Genomic DNA, 23,924 nt, shown 5'->3' with positions numbered 1-23,924 from the left:
TGATTTGATCGGCATATAGTATTAGGTCTGGAAGTAAGTTGAATTCAGTAAAATGTTATATTGCTAGGATTTGTTGTGAATTTTAAAAAACAAGGGAAAAAAAAAGGATGATTGGTTGTTAGATGGAGTGCATGTGGTAGTGTGACTTACTCATGCAATAACCAGCTCCTTCATTTATTACTCGGAATTGTAAGTTACGAAGTATAACCACCGGGTCCAATTCTGATTCCGCAAGCACAAGTTCCTAATCAATTTCAGTTCCAATTCCGAATACCCGAAATTTTTGCTCACCCTATTATCCGCTCAATCACTCATGGCGGGTACACTTTTTATACATTTTTTTGCCCCATCAACCGCAAAACCTCCCTCCATTTGTGTCAAGTTTAGTCGAGTCGGTTAGAGCTCCCCTCCCGATTTCAAAAGATATTGATATCGATTCTCATTACTCGCTCTTGTGCTGCTTTAAAAATAAAAAAATAATAATAAAAAAAAATAAAAATTAAAACGAAAGGAATTATTCAGGTACTCCAAGCCAAAAATAAATTACGTAGTACAATCTTAAGGGGTATTTTAGACATTCCAAAAAATACAAGGGTAATTTGAAAATTTTCCCAAGGGGTATCTTAGGAAATTTTACTCTTTAAAAAGAACAAAAAGGTACTGTCGTGAGCAGAGGCGTATCATCGTGCCACAACCAGTCGCCGAAATTTACAAACCACAGTATAAATCGGCAGCGACTTCTTCAAACTCCGGCCATTTATTCGGTATATGTTCATTTTATCATAATCTGCTTATTCTTTCAGTCTCAATTACTTATTTTGAATTATCAAACCATACTACTCAAAACAAGTTTACTGTCAATTAGGGTTCGTTTGGCATTGCTGTGGTTTACTGTTTTTTGGTTTTTTGTTTATTAAAAGTATATGATATATGTTATATAATGAATAAAAAATTATTTAAACTTATTAAAATCATAATAATTTTGAAAACTGACAACAGAAAAGTGGAAATACTTTTTAATTGTTTCATGTTTTTGGTTTTTAGTTTTCAAAAAAACAGAAAACCGAGAACTAAAAATGGTGCCAAACAAGCCTTTAGTTATAAGTTTATTGATTAATACGAATTAAATTACAAACATTAAAAGAATGATATCAATTTATTCTATTCTTTATACTACTGCTAATTCCAATTTCTGCTTAATGGGTGATAATTTTTAATTGATAGGAGTGTTAATTCTCACTAATAGATAAATGGGTGTTTGATTTTTCATCTGGGTTTTTGTTGATTTATGTTTTTATGAATTGTAACAACAAATTTGCTTGAAAATCTGAATTAAGGGTAGAATCTGGGTATACTTTTTTGTGTTTTTAGTTATTTACTGATTTGTTCCAATTCTTGTTGATTGTTTACACCCCTAAAACCCTGAACCATTGATTTCTGATTTTGAAGCAATGGAAGGAACACCCCAAAACCTAATTGTTGAAGATGGTTTCTCAGCAGAGAAGCTTTTTAATCAGGGGTATTCATATACCTATGATGATGTTATCTTTCTCCCTCGTAATATTGATTTTTGCAACGTATTCGGTTCAGCTTCAAACCAAGCTTACCAAAAACATTTCTCTATCTATCCCTTCTGTCTCCTCTCCTATGGACACTGTCACCGAGTCTTACATGGCGGTAGCTATGGCGTCCCTTGGTGGGATTGGTATCTTACATTCCAACAATACCCCCTCTGAGCAATTTGCTCTCCTTCAGTCTGCCAAGTCCCGTCGTATCCCTTTTGTTTCGAATTTTGAGGTTAAGTCTCCCTCGGATGTGATTGAGTCAGAGTGTGATTTTGGTTACTGAGACGGGGAGCAGGTATTCAAGGGTTTTGGGGTATGTACTGAAGTCTGATTGGTTATACTTGAAGAATAAGGATGGTAGGGTTTGTGATTATATGTCAAAATTGGATTTTTCTGTGCCAAGTAGCTATCAGTTGGACCAAATTGCTGGGTTTTTGGGAGAGAAAGGGATTAAATTGGTGCCAACTGTGAGAGATAGTGATGGGGAAGTTGTCGATTTGATCACAGAGGATATTGAGAGGTTTCAAGAATATCCAAAGAGAGGTTTGCCATCATTAACACCTAATGGGGATTTCTTGGTGGGAGCTGCAATAGGGACCAGAGACTCGGATAAAGAGAGGTTGGAATATTTGGTCAAGGGCGGTGTAGATGCAGTGGTGTTGGATAGTTCTCAAGGAAATTCTATTCATCAGTTGGATATGATTAAATATATAAAGAGGACATACCCAGAATTGGATGTCATTGGAGGGAATGTAGTGACTAAATACCAAGCTCAAAACTTGATTCAAGCCGGAGTTGATGGGCTGAGAGTTGGTATGGGATCTGGGTCAATTTGTACCACTCAGGAGGTCTGTGCTGTGGGTAGAGGGCAGGTAACTCTTCAGTCCTCTCTAAACTAGCTTTTTTGAATGCCTTTGTTATTTGAAAACTTATGTTTACTATACTTGTTAATGATTAGATATGTATGGAATGTCAAATCTCAAATTTATACAAGTAAATGTTATAGCAGCTTCAGTTATCATAATGTTACATTTTTTCTAATTGCATTCTTACATTTTCTGTGGACAGTTCCTTCTGACCATTCATGCTAGCCAACCCCAAATCATTTTGGAACTAAGGCTTTGTTATTATTGTTGTTGTATATTCTTATTGCATTCATTTAATTTGAATCCTTATTGATCAGGGAGGGATATAGGCATGATTTTTCTGTGTATGAAGGGATGTAACATTATGGAGAAAGTGGTAATTATCAATAAATGTACTCGTATTAGAGATGAATAGATGATCATGGCTAAAATTTTGCCATTGTTACTTGTTTCATATTTTCACTAAAGGTAGAAATGAAGATTAACCTCAGGAGGCGGTTGTTTAAATCAACACTCTGTTGTCTAATTATAATGCTACATGATTTTTCATTTTGTGTTAAGTTACTCTGTCATCTAAGCTCTAATTTGTGCTTTCATGATTTTGAGTCTTGAGATTCTTAATGTTGCTTCGCTTGATTCTCTTTTCCTTTATTTTGTACTTTTGGTGATTAGCTAACTATATTGCTGACAAAATATTCTTTGGATACTAGGCTACTGCTGTATACAAAGTTTCATCTATTGCTTCACAAAGTGGTGTACCTGTCATTGCTGATGGGGGCATATCAAACTTCGAACACATTGTTAAAGCCCTGGTTCTTGGGGCTTCTACTGTGATGATGGGAAGCTATCTTGCTGGTAGCAATGAGGCTCCTGGTGCTTATGTAGTTCAGGTATGCGCTGCTGGATACTTTATGATCCCTCATATAGTCATAATTAGTAGTTAGTTAACATAATATTCTGAAACATTGATTTCTTTACTCTAGTCTCTAGGCATTTCATGTATTGTCAGTGAATTCCTGTTTATGATTGATTAATTGTAGCTGGAGACTTGGAGTACAGTGTTCCCTCTAGTTAAAGTCAAGAAAACTAGTATTTCATACCTGATTAATTGGAGATGAGATTTTGTGTTAGGATGGTCATCGTCTAAAAAAATATCGAGGAATGGGCTCTTTGGAAGCAATGACAAAAGGAAGTGATCAGCGATATCTTGGGGACAAGTCTAAGCTTAAAATTGCACAAGGTGTTGTTGGAGCTGTTGCAGACAAGGGTTCTGTTCTAAAGTTCGTTCCATATGCAATGCATGCAGTTAAACAAGGTTTCCAGAATCTTGGTGCCTCCTCACTTCAGTCAACCCATGATCTATTGAGATCAGAAGTATTAAGACTGGAGGTATGGCTTCATTTGATTTACCACTAATCTTACGTGTAGTAGTCTTTAATACTTGAGAGAGGTGCTCTAAAACTTCTTTATGCTCATGTGATCTGAATTGTTTGAATGATCCTATTATAGGCTTGAACTGGTGCAGCACAAGTTGAAGGTGGAGTCCATGGCCTAGTGTCTTATGAGAAGAAGGCATTTTAAACAGAATTATGCTGACATATGCCTAGGGGTGCAGTGTATAACTATACACAACTGAGCTTTGACTTACTGGTCAAATTGTATGCTTTATCTTGCTCTTTGTTTCTACTCCTCTTAACCAAACAGGTTAAACTACCTTGCTCTTTGTTTTTCCATATACAAAACCGAGCTTTAATTAGTGATGCTATGATCTTGCGTTGTGTATGCTTTATGTCCGGGACACAGAGTCTCAGAGAGCTGGGATAATATGGCATGAACTTTCTCGGATCAAATTTGGATCCCTCAATTTGCATATCACTTGCCAAATGTAGCTAATTCATACTACGTAGGACAAAGAGTGAGCTTTCTCCGGGGGGTTTCGTTCCTTCTATGTGTGACATAGGTGGGAGGACTGTGGAGTCAGGCAGCAACTTAGCAAAGCAGCAAAGAATTCATCAGCAAGTTCAAAGGTGGAAAGGCTTGCAATTGCAAAAGCTGCTAGCTAAGCTTCTGTTTAGAAAGCTAATGTAGCTGAGATTTAGAACACTTTTGGTAATGGAGGGATAGAAAAGGAGTGTGGTACTGCCAAATAAACTACTCACTCCAATCTATTAATCCTGAATTTATGTTAACTCTACTTTTCTTTGAAACTAGAATGTGCCCGTGCTAATGCACGGGTTATAATTAAGGATAGGATTTAAAAAAAAAATACAAAGTATAGAGATGCAAATGGTATTTAATAAAACCAAATATAATAACAACAAAAACCCTAAAAAATGAAAAAAACAAAAACAAATAGATTGCAAATTTAAAAAAAAAAAAAAAAAAAAAAAAAAAAAAAAAAAAAAAAAAAAAAAAAAAAAAAATCCAAGTGTTGAATTCATATAAAAAAAGAAAATTAAAGTCTTGAAATATTATGCTAAATGAATCTAAGTCTTCAATTGGATTGTCCACGCATCTCTCGTTTCAGATAATAGAATTCTTCTTCCCATTTTACTTGTAAAACACATGCAACTATTATATCATCATTTCCTATCTCAGGGACATGTAATATGAAAGTGAATGTATTCATCAATCGTTCACTCAGATACTCCTCTAGAAAGTAGTCTCCAAATTCCTGTTAATAAATAACAAATGTAGTCATTATGCCGGTGAGTAATTGCTTAATATATTTGATTAAAGGATATACTCACATTATCTGTCATCGCTTGAATACTTGATATTGGACAACCGATAATCATCTCAGCATATTGGCCAAAGAGTGTAACAGACATTGTATTGGTAGCGTCACCAATTTTTACATTGATTCTATATCTGTTATTATTGATATGATATAATTAGGTATAGTGATAAGTAAAGCAGGTTATAATTATATTTTTTTATATAAAATAAAAAAGTGAAAATACCTTGGCCTACTAAAAGAGGGGTCACACTCCTCACACATATCAGCTCTCCTTAAGTGTCGAGCACATGATTCATACCAAATAGGCATAGAAGAATCAATAGATAACACCTTTGCTAGTACTCGAAAGTATTTTACCTGAAAACACACATAAAATATTTAATACCTCATGTATAAGAAAATGAAATCAATAATTGTTGATATACATACATTATGAGCCGCTGAAAACTGATTTAATTTGATCCTTTTTGCATTAAACACCATTTCCATTTCAGAGATACTATTGGCTAATATCTGACTCCAGCTGATATGTTTTTGGACATATCCATCATCCGCATACCTATATGGGTTATATAAGTACATTAGTTTGCAATATAAACTTACATTGTATATTATGATGTTTTTAGGCTTACCAGCCATGTAGATCATCAGTTTCATCAATATCAGGATCAATAAAAAGTCTGGTACGTCCAACAGTCGAAAGACATGCACCTATTGAAAGGTTAGTAAAAGTATTCAAAGCAATGATAATAATGAAAATGACACCATAGTCTTTCCATGGTTATCTTATTTTAAAAAACTTATTTTACCATAATAGGAGCCAACTGATACCATGGATGCACCCAACACATGGTCCTGATTAAGCTCATTGAATAAGAACCGACCTTGATCATGAGCAAACCCTTCCCATAAAGTTAGCCTCATTGTTTCCATGCTGTAAATCAAAATATGTCATAAGTTTTTTTTTTATTTTTTTTTTTTGAAAAAAAGAAAAAAAAAAAAAACTTAACACTGCATAAGTTGTTAGAATTACATAAACATATTGTAACTTTTGTAATATGCTCTTACTTTGTGTTGCAGAGTAACACATCTCTTTTGAATTGTTGTCTCCCACCCGAGACTCTATATGATTCAGACACATATATAACCAATCCAATAACATCTGTGTACATTCATCATCAAGAAAAAAAGATCGGATATGACCTTCAAAACTAAATAATTTTAAAAATGCAAAGAAATTAGTATTATTTATTTTAATTACTAAAAGACACGTACCGATGAGAGGACTATTGCGCAGGTGAAGGTACTGTGGAATGTGGCAAAATTCAATAAACCTGAAATTGTACCTTGGGATATCATCACAATCATCAAGAATTTCTGTTATCATGGTCTTGTTGCCAAATTTCAACCTCATTTGGTTATTGGAATATTTGTAAGATGTATCTAGAGGCATAAGATCTAGCCGAGCAATTGAATAAACCTTTCCTTGTTTGAAGATCTCTTTATATTTATCAATGTCAGCATTAAATAGTGTGATATGAACTTCGTCCCCCTAGAAATTGAAAATTTCATACATACATAAGTGTCAAATAAATGAATATATTGAAAAAAAATGTAAGCACTAAGTAAAAATATAGTTCAAACCTCTGAGTCAATGAATACCATACTCCACGAACGATGGACGTAATTTGTACCTCTGGCTCTACTTTGTTCATTGACCATCCATAGTAAACGCACTCTCATATTCACATTCAATGTCGTAAGGGTAATACAACGACATGGTGTGTATCTTGTGTTCATTTCCTGCACTTTAACATCATTGAAGTGGGCATAAAAAATAATTTACATAATATTTCATTATTGATCCAACCTCGCACATGTATAAAGGTAACATAAATAGTAGAGATAATGAAACAAATCTTTAATAAAGTAAAATATAAGCATTAACATGACAAAGAAAATCTAATATATAAACAAAAAATAGTATAGCTCTGAAATTACACTAAAACAAACATTGCTAAGAGTTACTATATAAATATTATAACAAAATTACATACATAGCTAATTTACACTGTTTAATACTTCATTATACACAATATTTTTAGTCAAATTGTGAGAAATATCCTTCTTATTTTGTACTAAGATTTTTAGCCCGGAAGGAGATGTAACTCGTGACATTGCAACATATAATTGGCCATGACTAAACACGGGCCTAGGGAGAAAAATGCCAACTTTGCTCAACGTCTGTCCTTGGCTCTTATTTATTGTCATGGCAAAGGCCAATTTTAATGGGAATTGCCTTCTTTTCAGAGGGAGATCTATCTTCTTGTTGGAAGGTGTTAAATCAATTCGCGGAATTAGAACTGATTCTGTAGCTCTGGGACCTGTGATCACTTGTGCCTCAATCACTCTATAACCCAATTTCTTGATTATAAGGCGTGTTCCATTGCACAACCCTATGGATTGGTTCATATTTCGCATCAATATTACCGGGGCACCAACTTTCAGCTCTAAGCAATGATTAGGAAGACCCGACAAATTTAATGAGTTTAATAATTCCATAGGCTCCATGTTATCAAGGATCCCACCATCTCCTGTATGACCCAAAGTATCCGAACTATAATACCTATGCACGTTTCCTGGTAGCATTGATAAAATTTTCGAATTTAACTCATCTACATCATTGTTTGTTGGTGCTAGAATTCCGCGATCCTTGAGGTACTCCCAATCCGTATAATTTGAAGGCAAGTTGGGGTAGACAAAGTTAATGAGATTTTGCAAACCATGTTCATCATTGGCTATCAAAAAATCACGCGGAATTTCAATCCAATTTGGTTCACCTTCCTCTACAATGGGCACTCCTGCTATAACTCCTTCTCCAACTTTTATTATCCAATCAGCAAATTCTCGAATTTGTTCAAGGGTATCGGAGGGAACGTCACTTCGACATAAACGCATGTTTATCCTTAGGCACATAACTTGGCAGTCTCTCCAAAAGGACGCTCGATGCAAGGTAGCTGCAACAATAGATTCTCGTCCTTCATCTGGCACCACGGGAAGTATCTGTCTAAAGTCTCCACCAAGAACAACCAATTTACCTCCGAAAACTCTATTGTCACTACAAATATCCTTGAAATGTCGATCTACCGCCTCAAATGCTAATCGATGGGTCATTGGAGCCTCATCCCATATAATCAATGATGCTTCACGGATCAAATCAGCACGGGTTGAGTCTTTTTTGAAGTTACAAACGGAATGTTGATCAGGATCAAAAGGAATCTTGAAAGTCGAATGTGCGGTTTTACCCCCGGGCAATAATAAAGCAGCAATTCCCGATGAAGCCACAGAGAGCACGATCTTTCTTTCAGATCTGAATTTTGCAATCAGAGTGTTCCATAGGTAAGTCTTTCCTGTACCACCACTACCGTAGACAAAAAATAGGCCACCTGCATCTCGAGAATGAGCATCAAGTATTGCAGCATATACTCTATATTGATCCGTGTTTAACCCTCTAACTAAGGTATCAAATCTGTTGGCTTCATCATGTGTGTCATATTCAAGTTCATCTCTTATCAGTCGATTTAAGGCATTGCGTGCCAACTCTGAAGAAGGTTGTGGCATGTCAGGGAAATCTATCAATGACCTTCCAAGTTTATTCAATATATGCTCAATCTCTTGTAATCCTTGATTCTGCATCTCTTCGGGAGTTAATCGTAAGTTAGGGTTTCTAGTTTGACGTTGCATCATTCTCTCTAGGTCATCCGTAAGTTCACCCCAATGTTGTTCCCACAACTGTTTCGGATCACTTACTTCCGAAAACATCAATATGGAGCAAAACATGTTTCTCAACTGTGAACCCGATGCCCAGTTAGAGGCTTCTGACAGAGTTTCATGCCACTCATTATCGTCATCAAGCAACCCAAGGGCATGACATGCAGATCTAAAGGTAGGGTGGATGACACCATCAACAGTTCGTATATCTTCAAAAGATTTCGCTCCACAAACCTTAGTTAAAAGCATCCGTAAGTAATATCGTTCCCCAGAATTTGGATGAACAAAAGGCAATCTACCAATGCAAGTTCTTTCTTGCCGTTGTGCCCACCTTTTTGTAGAACGATTCCATGTAAATCCCATAGGAAAATTTTGGTAAGTGTATTGATTTGCTTCTGGAAAATCCTTGTTAGCTTGAAACCACATAGTTAACATGGTTTGTTGCAATCTTGGTCGTTCAAGGACTGTGTGCAGATCATCATTATCATTGAAAACTACAAATTGTTCACCAGGTAGATGAAACTGAAGTAGTTCCGTTGAAGGATATTGATGTTGCAAATCAAACTCAAATATTCTCCAGCATGCTTCAATGGCCGATACATACCGACAATCTAAGTATTGTTTTATCTCATCCACTCTGTTTCCTTGTCGTACCTCTTGACCACGTCGTGTGGTTGAATTGTTTTCAATGACAACTGTTGCTCTATCTTGACCTTTAGTAACATACTTGTATAGATACTTTACCACACTTCTCGCAGCAACACGCTCAACATTTATGTGTGCATTGTACTTAACACATAGATCTCTGTTATATGGTACCACCCAACGATTATCTACTTCCCTTCCATTAACAATGATGGGCTCTCTATGTTGTCTACGTCTATACTGCACAAAGCCATTATCATCAAAGGTGGTTTCAGTACAAAATTTCTTCGGGAAATGCTTTGAACACTTTCCATCGATTAAACATGGCCCACATGGTCCATGGAGCATGTTCTTGGTAACTGTTTCAAATGCCAAAGGATCTATATCCTTGTCAGGGATTTCCGCAGAGATAATTACATCGATATCCTCTGGACACTTAGGCTTATCTTCTGGAGCCAATGTTATGAGAATATGCGCATGTGGAAGTCCGCGCTTTTGAAATTCAATGACATAAAAATCTGTAAAATGAAATATGTCCCATGTTAATTAATTTGATATGTCAAAAAATATAGTACGATTATATAATTAATCAACACAACTCACCAGCAATGACTTTTCCAAACTTCCTGTTATCCTTCAAATCGCGAAGCATTTGTTTCAATTTGATCTTGAAAACACGTGCTACAATGTCTGGTCTATCTTCAGTGCGACGACTTCCACGTGTAGATATCTCATTTACAATCTCAGGCCAGTTTGGATTGCAAGTGAAAGTTATAAATAAATCAGGCGGACCCAAAACACGAACAATTGCCACAGCATCTTGATAATGATGGGCCATATTACGGGGGCTTCGTGTGAAGGATGATGGTAATATGAATAATCGACCTACATCATTAGCATTGACATCTCCAGCCCTGATTGCATCTTGGAGTCCACTGTATAAATCAGAGCGAAGCCTGCCTTGATTTCTCCTTATCCATGATAATCGATATTGTTCCATTGCAGCGTATGCATCAACATCAAATTGTTGCAATAAGCGCCCGGAATTTATCAAGGTGTCACCCTCTTCTTCCCTATCATGTATCCTAAATGCGTAGAATTGTCGCATTGTCACAGTACTTCGGCTGGTACTTGTACTTGACGCCTTAGGTATCCCAACTCTCCATCCATCGGTGCCATATGGAAACAGTAGTGGGCATTGTAAAGGCATATAACTTGGATGAGTTTCATCAATCCTTTGTAACCCACCATCTATTTTTTGCAATATGATATCTCGATTACCTATGTCTTCAGTTCCATCACCTACCATCAATGCAGCCACTTCACTTGCGGTTGGTTGGATATATTGTCTGCCTTCTCTTGCGCAAATGAGCTTAATTCTCAAATCTTGATGCTCACCTTGATCGCGCAACATAGTGCCAGCATTTCTGAATACTGTGACATAAGGATTTATATCATCAAGCATCATTTTTAGTCCTTGTAAAATTTCTGGATCTATGGAAGAAGCTTCCGCGCCCCCCATGTGATTTAGTCGGTTGGATGTTTCATTGTCAGTATCATATATGTACAACTGTGCAAACTTTGGACCTGTTCCCGGCTCAGGGAGTAAAGTTCCAATTCGATGGTAATTACTACCACTTATGCGATAGACATAGGGGCCTCTACCATCATTAACAGTGTTATCAATCCGACCACCCATAGAGGTGAAAGCTAACATAGAGTTGAAAGCTCTAATATTGTTTCGGAATTGCTGATGTGGCAAAAGTGACATTAAAAATGGCGGTGTCAAAGGTAAAAGCGGCAATATAACTTGCCCACTTTGACAGCAGTGATTGAACCTTGGGTGTGTTTTATTGCTACTCTTTACCCTTTCTTCAATCCACATAAGGGCCTTGCAATTAGAACACACAACTGTTCTAGGTCCAAACTCCCAACGTCTATCAAACCCATCGGTACGACGACATTGATGAGTCACTTCTGCATGCAAATGATTTATTTTAGTGAATATCAATTAACAATGTCGACATCTCTTATGTGTGTGGTTAAGTAGCTTGGCAAAGTGGTTACCTCTTATTCCGACAATTTGCTCATCAGGTCTAGCATCATTGTCTATCCCTTCATTAGGTGAGCTTTCTGGAATGAAAGGTTTTAAAAATTTAATAGGGTCCTTAATGCAAGGTATTAGTATTACTGCTATAAAGTAAATATTAATGGTTCTTATAAGTACCATTTGTATTGATCTCATTAGGAAATTGCTCCACTTCACGTGTCACATCGTGATATTGATGTGTTGATCGACGTAATTGCATCATTAATAGTCGCAAGGATCGTGCTTCTTTCTCCAATAAGTAACGACGTTGCTTGAAAATAGGATCTTCATGGTTTGTAGTGCGTTTGAATAGTAACCTTCGCCTAACAACTAATCTAGCATGTTTGTGTTGCAAATTCTCTCTGAATCGATAATTACTTGTATGTATGTCCATTCTAATCTATTATATAAACAATAATCAAGACATAAATATAAGAATCGATATTATAGTTTGAACAACATCAATTAATAGTGGTAAGTTGTAACAATTTACAATGTTATAATACTAATAGAGGCAAATTAATATATATGTATGTAATGTAGTGTAGTGGCAAATTAATAGCATGTCCCTCTATGAGCAGATAAAATCATAAATTTACCTAAATATACATGCACATTCACATTAACAAAATTAAAGTAAATTAAATTGTTCATACCTGTAGGGTGTAGAAATTTAAGCTAAAGGTGAAACGCAGTCAACGGAGTATTTTATGTACTGGAAAAAAAAAATGGAACAATAATTTGAATTAATGAACAATCTCCAATACCAACTCCATTTCTACTTAAATAAAAAAAATAATAATGAATCATGTCTAACTCTAATTAACTTCGTTTCCATTTCATTTAAAAAATGTTCAAACCTATTATTGAATTCTACCTTACAGGTATGAAATAGTAGTAGAATCATGGTCAACGGATCAACATTGTTATTGGTAATCCTCAATTAATGATAAATGTTGTTATAGACTTGTATAAAAAAAGTTGTTCATATAAGTTATTTTGTATTTTTTTAAAATTAAAAAAAAAAAAATTCAGGTGGCATAAAAGAGGAAATGATTTTTATTTTTTTTTCTTTGGAAGGAAAAAAAATTGCAATATATATTCTATGTGTGCGTTTTTTTTATTTTTTTTTTACAAAAAAAATTTAGGTGGCAAAACAGAGGAATTTTTTGAAACAGATATCAATTGCAATTTATGTCAAAATTGAGTGCACTGTAAAAACTATTGATTAGCAGAGAGAAAATTAGATTTTAATAATATAAGATTAGTAAAAGGGATAAAATTATCTTGTCAAAAGAAAAATGAGATGAAATTAGAACTTAATAAGATATAATTGAGGGATTGGAATGATTGATTAAGATTAATTTGTAATGCATTCATAATATTTATACAGTGAACAAATACAATCAAATAATCATCCATAACCGATAATGAAAACTATCAAAAACCTTGAAATGTTTAGTTTTTTAATCAATGTTTTTATCTTGATCAACATCTTTCAATCCATTTACATTTACATTTGAATTTAATATTGATACATAACAAATTATAACCAATTTGAGTCCATATTGAGATATTGACACAAAAGTCACTGTCCAAACACTCGAACAGGGCATATGCGGCGATACCATGATAGTGGCACTACATGCGTAATTATATTTATGATAATCCTATAGTACACATCTTATCATTTTTTATATACATCGTTTGATTTTTACTGCCACCATTAGTTATAGTAATACGAAGTATTACATACCAAGTACAATAAAAAAAAAAATTTTAAAAAAAAGGAAAAAAATGTAATGGATGGAGTAAATTGGATCCAACGACTTAAGTGGGAATCCAAACCCAAGTTCACATAACATTATTAAAAGGTTTTGCTCTTCTTAACAAACATGAGTTTAGCATGATGACACATTATTTATTCACTTTCCAAATTACAGTATTTATCTAGCAAAAAAATTACATATTCAAGGTAGATTGCGTGTCCATCTCCATGAAACTTGAGCAAATTACAATCAAATTATCAAATTACAATAATTACAATCAAATTATCAGTATTAGATTTACAATAATTATCATACTGTATAATAAACTTGAGCAAATTATCCAATATCTAAGTGCTACAAACCTTCTGTTCTTTCTCTCAAGCTTTTCGGCCAGAGGTACACTCGAATCCTACAAATTACCACTTCAATGAATCAATAATTCAAATCCCAGTATGTACTTTGCAACTAAAACAAAGATTGTCATTCATTAATTGTTCCCAACATCCAAGAGCAATATAAATGACATTGTAAAGATGTTAAAACTGAAATACAGCAGAATTTTAGTATTTGTTTCCTCATTGCACCAAAACTTCAGAAAACTACACAGAACAATCATTTGAATAAAATCTTCATATTCAAAACCGAAACCACTTCATCCGTTTCCTTCTTTGTGGTGGAGTTCTAATCAAATAATCTCTTCACAAACCAATCAAAAAACCTCATGTTGACCAAATTTCCCAACAAACTCAAATCCATTCACGTTAAATTAAGCACAAAAGATAATTTTTAATCAAAAAATCTAATATCTATACAAAAGAAATACACAAAAATAAAGGGTTTAATCTTTACCTCAACTTAATCTTCCAATAATATGCAGAACCTCAAAGTGAGCAATTTTATAATGTTTATCTGTAATCACAACCAATGTATTGAAGAAGTAAAATAGGAGTGAAAAAGTATTCAGAAAAAATATCCTAATTCCTTAATGACGGTGTAACCTTAATGATTATAATTCCATAATGATGATTAAATTTCCTTAATGATTATAATTCCTCAATGATCAAATTTCCTTGATCTTTTATATAATTCCTTAATGATATTTACGTACTTTAAAAAAAAAAAACTAACAAAGCGAGAATAGAGAGGATTAAATTATGAATAAAGGTTTAATCTTTACCTCAATTCAATCTTCCGTAGTGAGTAGGATTATCTATCTCTGATTGAAACCCAAACAATAATGTACTCTCTATCAGATTTGTGCTGTTTTTTTTTTTTTTTTTTTTTTGGTGTGAAATGAGTATTGTAGAGTATAGTGTGTGCAGTTATGGAGTAGTGTGGTGGAGTGTAGGTAACTGCCTACCACGATTTATGGGATTTTTTTTTTTTGAAATTCAAATCTATATGTTTATCTGTATGTTTAGAGTAGGCAGTTTAGAGGAATTAAGAAAAAAAAGGCGGGAGTGAATGAGAGCTTAGAGTTGGGGGTTTGGGGGATTCTCGTGAAAAGCGACTCCTAAATTATATATTAGATTTTTTTTAAAGAAAATTTTTTAAAAAAACTATCAATTCCATTATAACTTCCTATTCTATAACTTCCATTAAATAGATTCAGTAACTTCCCCTATCATATTCACAAAAATCAATTAAAAATATCATAGTAATAAATTGATATATACTCCCGCTCTCTTTGCTTCAAAAAAAATGAATTGATATATACGATTGAAAAAGCACGGATACACTCTAGTTTTATTAATCGACTTGCTTGTTTTGTTCGAACGGTTTTGAAATAATGTATCACTTTCTTGAATGAAAGTATTCAATTAAATTTTACCTTTAATTATACTTTTTTTTTATAAAAAAAATTTAATGCAACGATTTGATCGCCTATTACATTTAGTAAGATATATGATTATATGACCATTACAATATGTAATTGCGTATTAGTAGTGAGAATTATAAAATAAAAAATTAAGATTATGAAATATACAATTTAATTAATACAACATCATACTACATTGTCTTCATAAGAGTTATAACATGTACATGTTTGTATAAAATCAAGTCAAAATTAATACATAAACTGTGCCAAAAAAAAAAAAAAAAAAAAAAAAAAAAAAAAAAAAAAAGAGGAAGGTAGCATTAACAAATTATATACAACGTATATATTTTTAACTAGAGTGTATCCGTGCAAAATGCACGGAATATATAAGAAAAAATATATTTAAAATGTGGAAAGTTGATTTTGATATTGTAATTTAGACTTGAGTTGTAATGGTCAGTTTTGGACAGGTCAGTTCTGTTGAACCCTAATTAGCTCTGTTGTACTGAGTATTAATAATAATCGTATTAATAATGTGCTGACACCTGCTGTGCAATGCTGAAATATGATATTCTATGCTTTGCTTAGAAGCTCAAAAACAAGGTCTTACTCTTTTATGTCGGTGGCCACGCAATGCTATTATGGGGTTTACTTTTTCAAAGTTATATAGAGGTTACCCGTTTAGTGTTATAGGAGTTACTCGTGTTACTCAGTTAGTGTCATATGGGTTAGTGTCTTGCTCTAGGAGTTACATACTTTGTTCTGTTGCAAGTACGTAGTTATTTGCTAAGGCCAGTTGCACAAAAACGTGCTATACATTTTTTTTTGTTTTTGATGATTAAAGAAGTGGAAAATGTTTGGAGGGTACTCCCTAAAAAAATGCATATAATTGAAGGGTTGGGGGATTTAGAGTACTGTAGTGAAATGTTGATAAAGGAAATGTATACTCGTGCTAATGCATAACATATGTTATACTATGTACCAAAAAAAATACTCGTAAAACAAAGTGAAATGTTAATACGTAGTGTTTAAAAAAAAGGTGAAATGTTGGGGATTTTGGGTGATATAGTGAATTGTTAATAAAGGAACTATATACTCGTGCTATGCATGTCATATGTTATAGTATGTACCAAAAAAAAAAACACACACACATAAAGTGAAATATTAGCGGTAGTCCCATAGAAAAAAATAATAAAAATAAAATAAAAATAGTGAATGGGTAGTTATTGATATTTTAAAAAAAAAATGATAAAATAAAATAAAAATAAAATAGTGGGATTGGTAGTTATTTTTTCCTTTAAAAAAAATAAAAAAAAATAACCAAAACCTTAAAATGCATGAGAGTTGAGCATTGGGGTTTTGGAGGGCTCTCGTTAAAACGGCCCTACAATTATAATATAGACTAGAGTGTACCCGTGCAAAATGCACGGGATATATATTATATTAGAAAGATTTTAATTATATAATATAAGAAAAAATATATTTCAAATACGAGAAGTTGTTATAGATGTAGTAACTTAGAACCTGTTATTTTGAACTATTTATGGTTTGCTTTGGCTCTACTTTGCTAAAATCTAATATACTCTGTTGAGCCCTGCTGTACTCTACTGTCACTTGCTCTACTCTTTTGCAATCTGATATGCTCTATTTTTCTCATATACTCAAAAGAACAAAACCTTACTTTTTTATGTGGGTGGGCACACAAATGTGTCAAGCTATTATGGGGGTTACTTTGTCAAAGCTATAGAGGTTACTCGTTCAGTGTTATAGGGGTTACTCGGTTAGTGTCATGTGCGTTATTCCATTAGTGCTATAGGAGGGGTTACTTTGTTTTTTTTGCAAGCAAGCAACTATTCGATGAGGCCAGTTACGTAAAAAGCTTATTGTACATATTTTTGTTTAGATGATTAGAGAAGTGGAAGTTGTTTGAATTGAAGGGTTGGGGATTTTGAGTCATATGGTGAATTGTTGATAAAGTAATTGTATATCCGTACAGCCGTGCTAATACACGACACATATTATACACAAAAGAAAATAACGCAAAGTGAAATGTTAGTAGTGTTTAAGAAAAAAATAAATTGTTATTATTAGTTATTGCAATCCCTTGAAAAAATACACCATTTTTTTTTTGTTTAAAAAACAAAAAAATGAAGTAGTGGAATGGTAGTTACTGGTTATTTAAAAAAAAAAAAAAAAAAAAAAAAAAAAAAAAAAAAAAAAAATTCAAATGCATGAGATTTGAAGATTGGGGATTTGGAGGGTTGCGGTGAAAACGACTTTGCAATTATATACTCCCTCCGTTTCATAATGATAGTCACATATAGAATCAATCACATAAAATAAGAAAAGAAATATATTTGGAATCTAATATTAAATTACAATATAATTCATAATTAGTTTACTTTATTTAACTTTTTTAAATTTTTATTAGGAAAGCACAAGTCATAATTGCATAATTTAAGGTAAAGATTTCCTTACTTAAAGTCATGTCATCAATCCACAACTTATTAATTAAAAGAAAAAAAATCAAGTTATAAATGAAATATATTCAATATGGGTATATCTTTTTGAAACGCCCAAAATAGTATATGAGACTAATATTATGAAACGGAAGGAGTATTAGATTTCATTCCCACTAAGTTATTTACACTTTAATTTACTCGGCTAAATCACTATGCATAACTACATATATACTATTTACAATTTAACTGACACGTGCAAATGCAAAAATTTGACCTAAAAATACTCACTTTAATTGCCAACTTCATGCAAACTAGAATATTCACTGAAATTTCTACACATAATTCAAAAACCTAATTCAAAATGAAGGTAAAATAATAACCGTTTAAGTGAATACTTAGTCAATGATAATCATGCATGTTTAGTGAGTCGGTTAACAGCATAACCCATAATTTTCTCCTAATAATCTCCAACAAACTCTTCAAACTCTTTCATATATACCTCAACGTTACCCCTTTCATACACAGTCAATTTTCAACTTAGAAAAAAAAAAAATAACCTAATTAAGAAAATGGGAAATTCTACCAAATTCTCTCTCATTTTTCTATGCATTTTCTCCCTCTTAATTTTTCATGGAGTTTGTACTGAATTTGAAGTTGGTGAAAGTTTAACCAAAGGATGGGAAGTTCCTCCTTTGAAACGCCCTCAAGTTTACAATGATTGGGCTCAAAAGAATCGTTTCAAGGTCAATGACACTCTACGTAAGTATCGTTTTACTTTAATGGTCGTGTATTAGTGTAATTTGAACTTTTAATGTGACAACTTAGATTTGAATGGATGTAACGAAATGTATACCATGCATCTTTATGTGTGTAAAGTTTTCCTTAGTATCTTTCATTTCATATTTATAGTATGATTTGCTAATTTTTGTGTGCTAATGTTAGTGTTAAAATAGTACGAGTACATAAACTGCTTGTTTTTATCTTGATTATATAGAGTTAATAATGTTGATTTAATTTAGTAATTTATGCCTGAAAACCAAACAAGATAAATCTTAAAAAATGAAACATTGTAGCAAAATTTCTTATGAGTACTGTAAGCCTGTAAGTTTTAGTTTGATAGTAGTACCGTATGACTAATTAGTAATGATTTTTTATTTTTTTTTTTTTTTTTTTTTTGAGCAAATAGTGAGTAGTGAATTAATGATACATGTTTTAGGTTAATACACAATATAGCGTTATTTTATATTTCTATCACTCGTAGAATTAATTTTCTACATTTGTTGTAAAATTGTAATTGTTATTTTTTATATAAAGAGTACTAATTAATTTTGACGGACCATCAATAATGTTAGATCTAAAATTAGTACATAAGAAAAACCAGTCTTAAAAAATTTGTAGGAATTACTATTGTATTTTGTTTGTCTTATATTCTAATTATTACTTCGTATAATAAAATGGTGTAATCAATTGATATTTGTGTCATTTAAATATTAGTTTTAACTTTAAGGTATTATTTGTGATATATATAATATTTTAAATTTGCAATTAATATATAACGGGTTGCTCTTTTGCTTTATAGAGTTTACACACATAAGCACATTAGTAACCAATTTTTGACAATGGCAGACTTCAAGTACAAGAAAGACTCAGTGATGGTGGTATCGGATGCGGAGTACAGCAAATGTGGATCATCTCAGCCTCTATTCTTCGCCAACACCGGCGACACCACCTTCGTGTTAGACAGGCCGGGGTTGTTCTACTTCTTGAGCGGCGTGGCCGGACACTGCCAGAGAGGGCAGAAGATGATTGTCAAGGTTTTGGACGTGGAAAGTCCACCTGCTCCTGGTGATGATCAGCAATCTGGAGATGATACAGCTGCACCAGACACTGACAAGAAAAGTGGTGCAATTCATAATAATAATTATATGGGTTTTGTTGGGTTTATTTTTATGTTAATTGTTGGGTTTAATTTCATATGATATGATAGGTGTGTTTGTTTAAGGTTGTTTCTTGGTTTATGCATATTTGTTTAGGAATTTGGATAGGTTATGTTTTGAGTTTGGTTTAACAATGGATGTTACTTTTTTTAAATGTTTATTTGAGGGATTGAGATCATAATTTAAGTTTCTTGTTAATTTACTACTATTATTCATGGACTGACTATTTTATCTTCTAAGAATTAAGGAAAATCTATAGACTTTTTTGGCAATTACAAAGTATTTGATTAACTATTAGCTATTTGTATAGGCTAATCTGACCATCATTGTACTATCTCCGTTAAATATTATGTGCAACTTTATAATTTTTTATCTCTCTCAAATAATTCCCCAAAGTTGTACATAATATGTAACGGAGGTAGTATTAACGAGTTATATATAGGACATGTACTTCATAGCTTAGATTTATGACATATAGCATATATGATAGATTGATTATAAGACAAAGATTAGTTATAAGACTTGTACTTTATACTTTTAGACCTATCACGTATGTGTTGAATGACCTTGTCCTCGTCCTCAACCCACCTCCGTTTTGCTAAGGGCATGCCTGGATTCCATGTAATAATTAAGAGGATAATATTTAAGGGGGCTAAATTTAATGAGGGAAAAATACAGGGGGTGAAATTTCATTTTTCATAGTATGGCAACAATACTGATGTAATAATTATGGAAGAAAAAATCAAGAATAGGCAACAACTAGAAATAGAGGAGAGAGAATCTAGAGATGAGTATAGAAGAAGGTATAAGCAAAAATGGAAATGAAAAAGATGAATAGGAGAGAAGACCAGAGGAGGGAGATAGGAAGGACGACAGAGGAGGCACGTGAGAGTAGTAGGTTGGGAAATTTTTTGGGGAGGAAAAAGTTACTCTAGGGGGGGCCTAGGTAACAGTTACCCCCATTTTGAGGGGAATTATTTACCCTCTTTATTTGTTTCCCTAAGAGCACTATCAGCAGAGATAAAAAAAAAATTCCCTCACCACTCTCTCTCTAACTTTCCCTCTCCTCCACATCAGATTTTTAAAGAAAGAATTTTTTCCATCACACCAACAACAAACCAAAAAATTCCCTCACCACTCTCTTTCTTACTTTTCACTATACCCCACTATATTCTCTCTCTTACTTATTTTCAATTATTATAATAATTATTATTCATATACTTGATGATAATTAAATTGTGACTTTAATTAATTACGAACTAATTAAATAATAATGATTAGTGGAAGACATAAGTAATAAAACTAGAAATGCATTACATTAATAAAAAGTAAAATATGATTACGATACATGATGATTAAAGCGTCATTAGATTTTAAGGGTTATTGTCACCAAACTTTTCCCAAATGTGCTCTATCAAGTCATCTTTCAAGGATTGATGAGTTCGTCTATTGCGCATAGCATCCCTTATCTCCAAATATTTATTAATGTCGATAGGACGTCCTGTTTGAAACTGAAATGTCTCATCATTATTTGGAGTACCACTTGTACTAGCTTCACCTCCTAGACGTGACATTGGGCGATCTGTTTCGTAATATCTTCTTGTTACTTCAGCATTTTTATAAGTATCTCGTTCATCCTCTACTATCATGTTATGAATTATGATACAAGCCTTCATAATGTCAGCTAGCACATCTTCATCGTAAGCAAGAGCTGGTTGTCGTACAATTGCAAACCTCGCTTGTAGGACACTAAAACGGTAATATATTTACTGTTAGAACAAAGCTCTTCCAAAAAATGACACGTGTAAGAAGAAAAATGGCTGACAATTAAACTCACCACAACATTGTATTTTTGCCGTTGAAATATTAATTAATGTTAACTTTATGGTGGGCCCCACACAAAATTAATAAAAAAAAAAAAAAAACACAAAAACCTGCGCCATACCCCACCAAAAGTCAGCAACAATCAAGTTGAGAAAATTTTCTCCAACAGAAAAAAAATCTCATTTTTTCTAGATTTTTGTTTGAGAAATTTTGTTGGTGGGATACTTTTTTTGGGGGAAAAAAAATTCTAGAGGAGAAAATTTTCTCTATTGCAAGTGCTCTAATGCCAAACCCATTTTTATTTCCAGAATTATTGCTCTTGTATTTTTTCCTCCCCCATTCCCCCCAATCCAAGCGACCCCTAAGTGTTATTTACTTGCTTTGTATGCAATTTTCAATGAATTACTTTGACCATTAATTTCTTTGATTGTGCATTGGTAAAAATTATACAAAATTGATGCTATGTATTGAAAATTCATAACAATTCGAATCTAATTAGATTAAAATTGATCATTTTTTTTTACTTATATGGTGTATAAACAATTAGACATGGTCAAAATTTTAAAACTTTGAAGTAGTGAATAGTAAATGGGTAGAACTTAGGAAAACGAAGGTAATACTTTTCAAATAATAATATAATTAAGGAAAATTTTAATAATTTCAACTATAGGCGAATTACCAAACTACAGGTTATTATCTAATAATCCTAACTTTGATAAGAGTTAGCCTCCAGAGGTCGTCCCAGAGATTTACCTTTTTGTTTAAGGTATGACTTCAATAAAATATAAAAAAAAATAAGGAAGTTTCTTTTAAAAAGATGGTTTTATAAGGAGACAAATCTTAGTAAGGGGTTTTTAGGAATTTGTTAGAGGTTTTAGGGGGCATTTGGTTCACAATGTGCTATGGGTTTGAAATTAACAAATGAAGTTAAGGTGGTATGGGGTTGGAACTTGATTCTTAATACATTATGTTGGTTGTTGTTTACGAATGAATTTTTTATTTTTATTTGATTGATACCTAAAGGTGTGGTATGAGCCATACCCACCTTGCCCCTCTTGGGTTTTTAAACCCCATACCTTGTGGGTTTGAGGTATGTGTTTAAAAATTAGATTTTTCTTAAACAAACATTAGATATGGGTTTTTCATACCTAAAACCTACTAACCAAACGTTCCCTCAAGGGGGTTTAGTAATCAAATCTGCCAAAAGAAAATATACACAACCTCCAAATGAATGAGTTAAGAGCAATAAAATGATAGAACTATGATAATGATAATGATAATGATAATAAATCAAAGAACAAAGATAAAAGTAAGAAAGGCATTTCTGAGTAAAGACGAGTAATACCAGAGATTTAGTATAGAAGTGTTGAAAATTGTATTAGACAATGTATGAATCAATTCTATTACAAACAGCATCTTATTTTATATTTCATGTAAATCTAATAAAGGTAATTATTGAAGAGTCTTCTTTGTTTTGGCAATGATGACACTATTGATAGACATATCATTTTCATCTTTTAGAAAATTATATTCCTTAATTCGCTCCTTAAATCATGAGACGAAATTGTGCTTATTGCCCAAGCATTAATTACACATCATCAAATGTTCTGGGCTTTGAAGGGAAGCGGCCTTACTTAGAAAGGCTCAGAAGGGCGGTCGACTTAATTACACGTGCAGTTAAGTTCGTTCTCAATTCTGACTGCTGCGCGGATAGTATTTCATCAATCAAGTGATTTGTTTCCTGAATTAGCTTTAATTGATTGATACTATGGTCTAGATTGATTTCATAAGATCTTTAGTTGATTGTGGACTTCTTGATTGGACAAATCAAATCCTTGATATGATTCTGTTTGGGCTAAGTCCATTGTCCTAAGCCCATTGACCTAGAATTACGAAAATACCCCTCCATTATCCAGCCCATCATTAGTCAAAACAAAGTACGGATTTACCCCTAATCTATCTAACTAAGTACAACTTCTGCCACCTGTCATTAGCAATGGTAACTTTTTCCTAATTCTCTAATTCTCTCTCTACTTTCTCTCTCTAAAGTACGATCGCTGACTTAAGCATCGGAGGGGCTTTCCCGGGTCACACCCCCGGGGCAGTTAACCTTCTCTCTCTTTTGCAGGCCTAGCTCTCGGACAGCAAGGCACAGAGAAGGGAAATTCGGACACTATTAGGACTTTTGCCTTAAGACATCTTGACATTATTACCGTAACCCCAAGGAATACTCTAAGACTCCCAGGAGCAACTCTGTTTTCCAGAAACAGGTGGCGCCGTCTGTGGGGATAAGTAACAAAAAGTCATGGTGAACACTAGGCGTCCCCGCAGTACATATCAAGATGCTATTAGATAATCTCCGATTCTCTTGTCTAGGCATGCTCATATAGTCGAGGAGATGACCCATGCTCGCAGCGACCCCGTTGGGGAGGTGAAT

The 23,924-nt window shown here is 33.3% G+C and overlaps 2 protein-coding genes and 1 pseudogene across 3 annotated transcripts; 1 reads left to right on the top strand and 2 right to left on the bottom strand.

The window, feature by feature from the left end:
* Nucleotides 1-693: 693 nt before the first annotated feature.
* Nucleotides 694-4,187, top strand: LOC145568557 (inosine-5'-monophosphate dehydrogenase 2-like; annotated as a pseudogene). The gene is made up of 5 exons (XR_014095842.1): nucleotides 694-764; nucleotides 1,450-2,437; nucleotides 3,142-3,321; nucleotides 3,563-3,820; nucleotides 3,941-4,187. The product of XR_014095842.1 is annotated as an inosine-5'-monophosphate dehydrogenase 2-like (transcript).
* A 738-nt stretch (nucleotides 4,188-4,925) lies between these two features.
* Nucleotides 4,926-12,070, bottom strand: LOC145566281 (uncharacterized). The gene is made up of 12 exons (XM_081625746.1): nucleotides 11,815-12,070; nucleotides 11,655-11,720; nucleotides 10,191-11,564; nucleotides 7,404-10,105; nucleotides 6,447-6,723; nucleotides 6,240-6,333; nucleotides 5,981-6,105; nucleotides 5,804-5,882; nucleotides 5,601-5,730; nucleotides 5,395-5,528; nucleotides 5,182-5,302; nucleotides 4,926-5,105 (listed from the first exon to the last, which is right to left on the bottom strand). Exons 1-12 carry the CDS (start codon nucleotides 12,068-12,070, stop codon nucleotides 4,926-4,928), a joined length of 5,538 nt encoding a protein of 1,845 aa, XP_081481872.1.
* Nucleotides 12,071-21,036: 8,966 nt separating this feature from the next.
* LOC145566279 (uncharacterized) lies at nucleotides 21,037-21,508 on the bottom strand. The gene is made up of 2 exons (XM_081625745.1): nucleotides 21,501-21,508; nucleotides 21,037-21,412 (listed from the first exon to the last, which is right to left on the bottom strand). The coding sequence occupies exons 1-2, from the start codon at nucleotides 21,506-21,508 to the stop codon at nucleotides 21,037-21,039; spliced, it is 384 nt and encodes a 127-aa protein (XP_081481871.1).
* Between the last annotated feature and the right edge of the window lie 2,416 nt (nucleotides 21,509-23,924).

This window comes from Chenopodium album, chromosome 11 (assembly GCF_948465745.1).
Source record: "Chenopodium album chromosome 11, dcCheAlbu1.1, whole genome shotgun sequence".
NCBI classification, from domain to species: Eukaryota; Viridiplantae; Streptophyta; class Magnoliopsida; order Caryophyllales; family Amaranthaceae; genus Chenopodium; species Chenopodium album.
The sequence above is the reverse complement of the archived record's forward strand: the minus strand, read 5'-3'. Positions and strand labels throughout refer to the sequence as shown.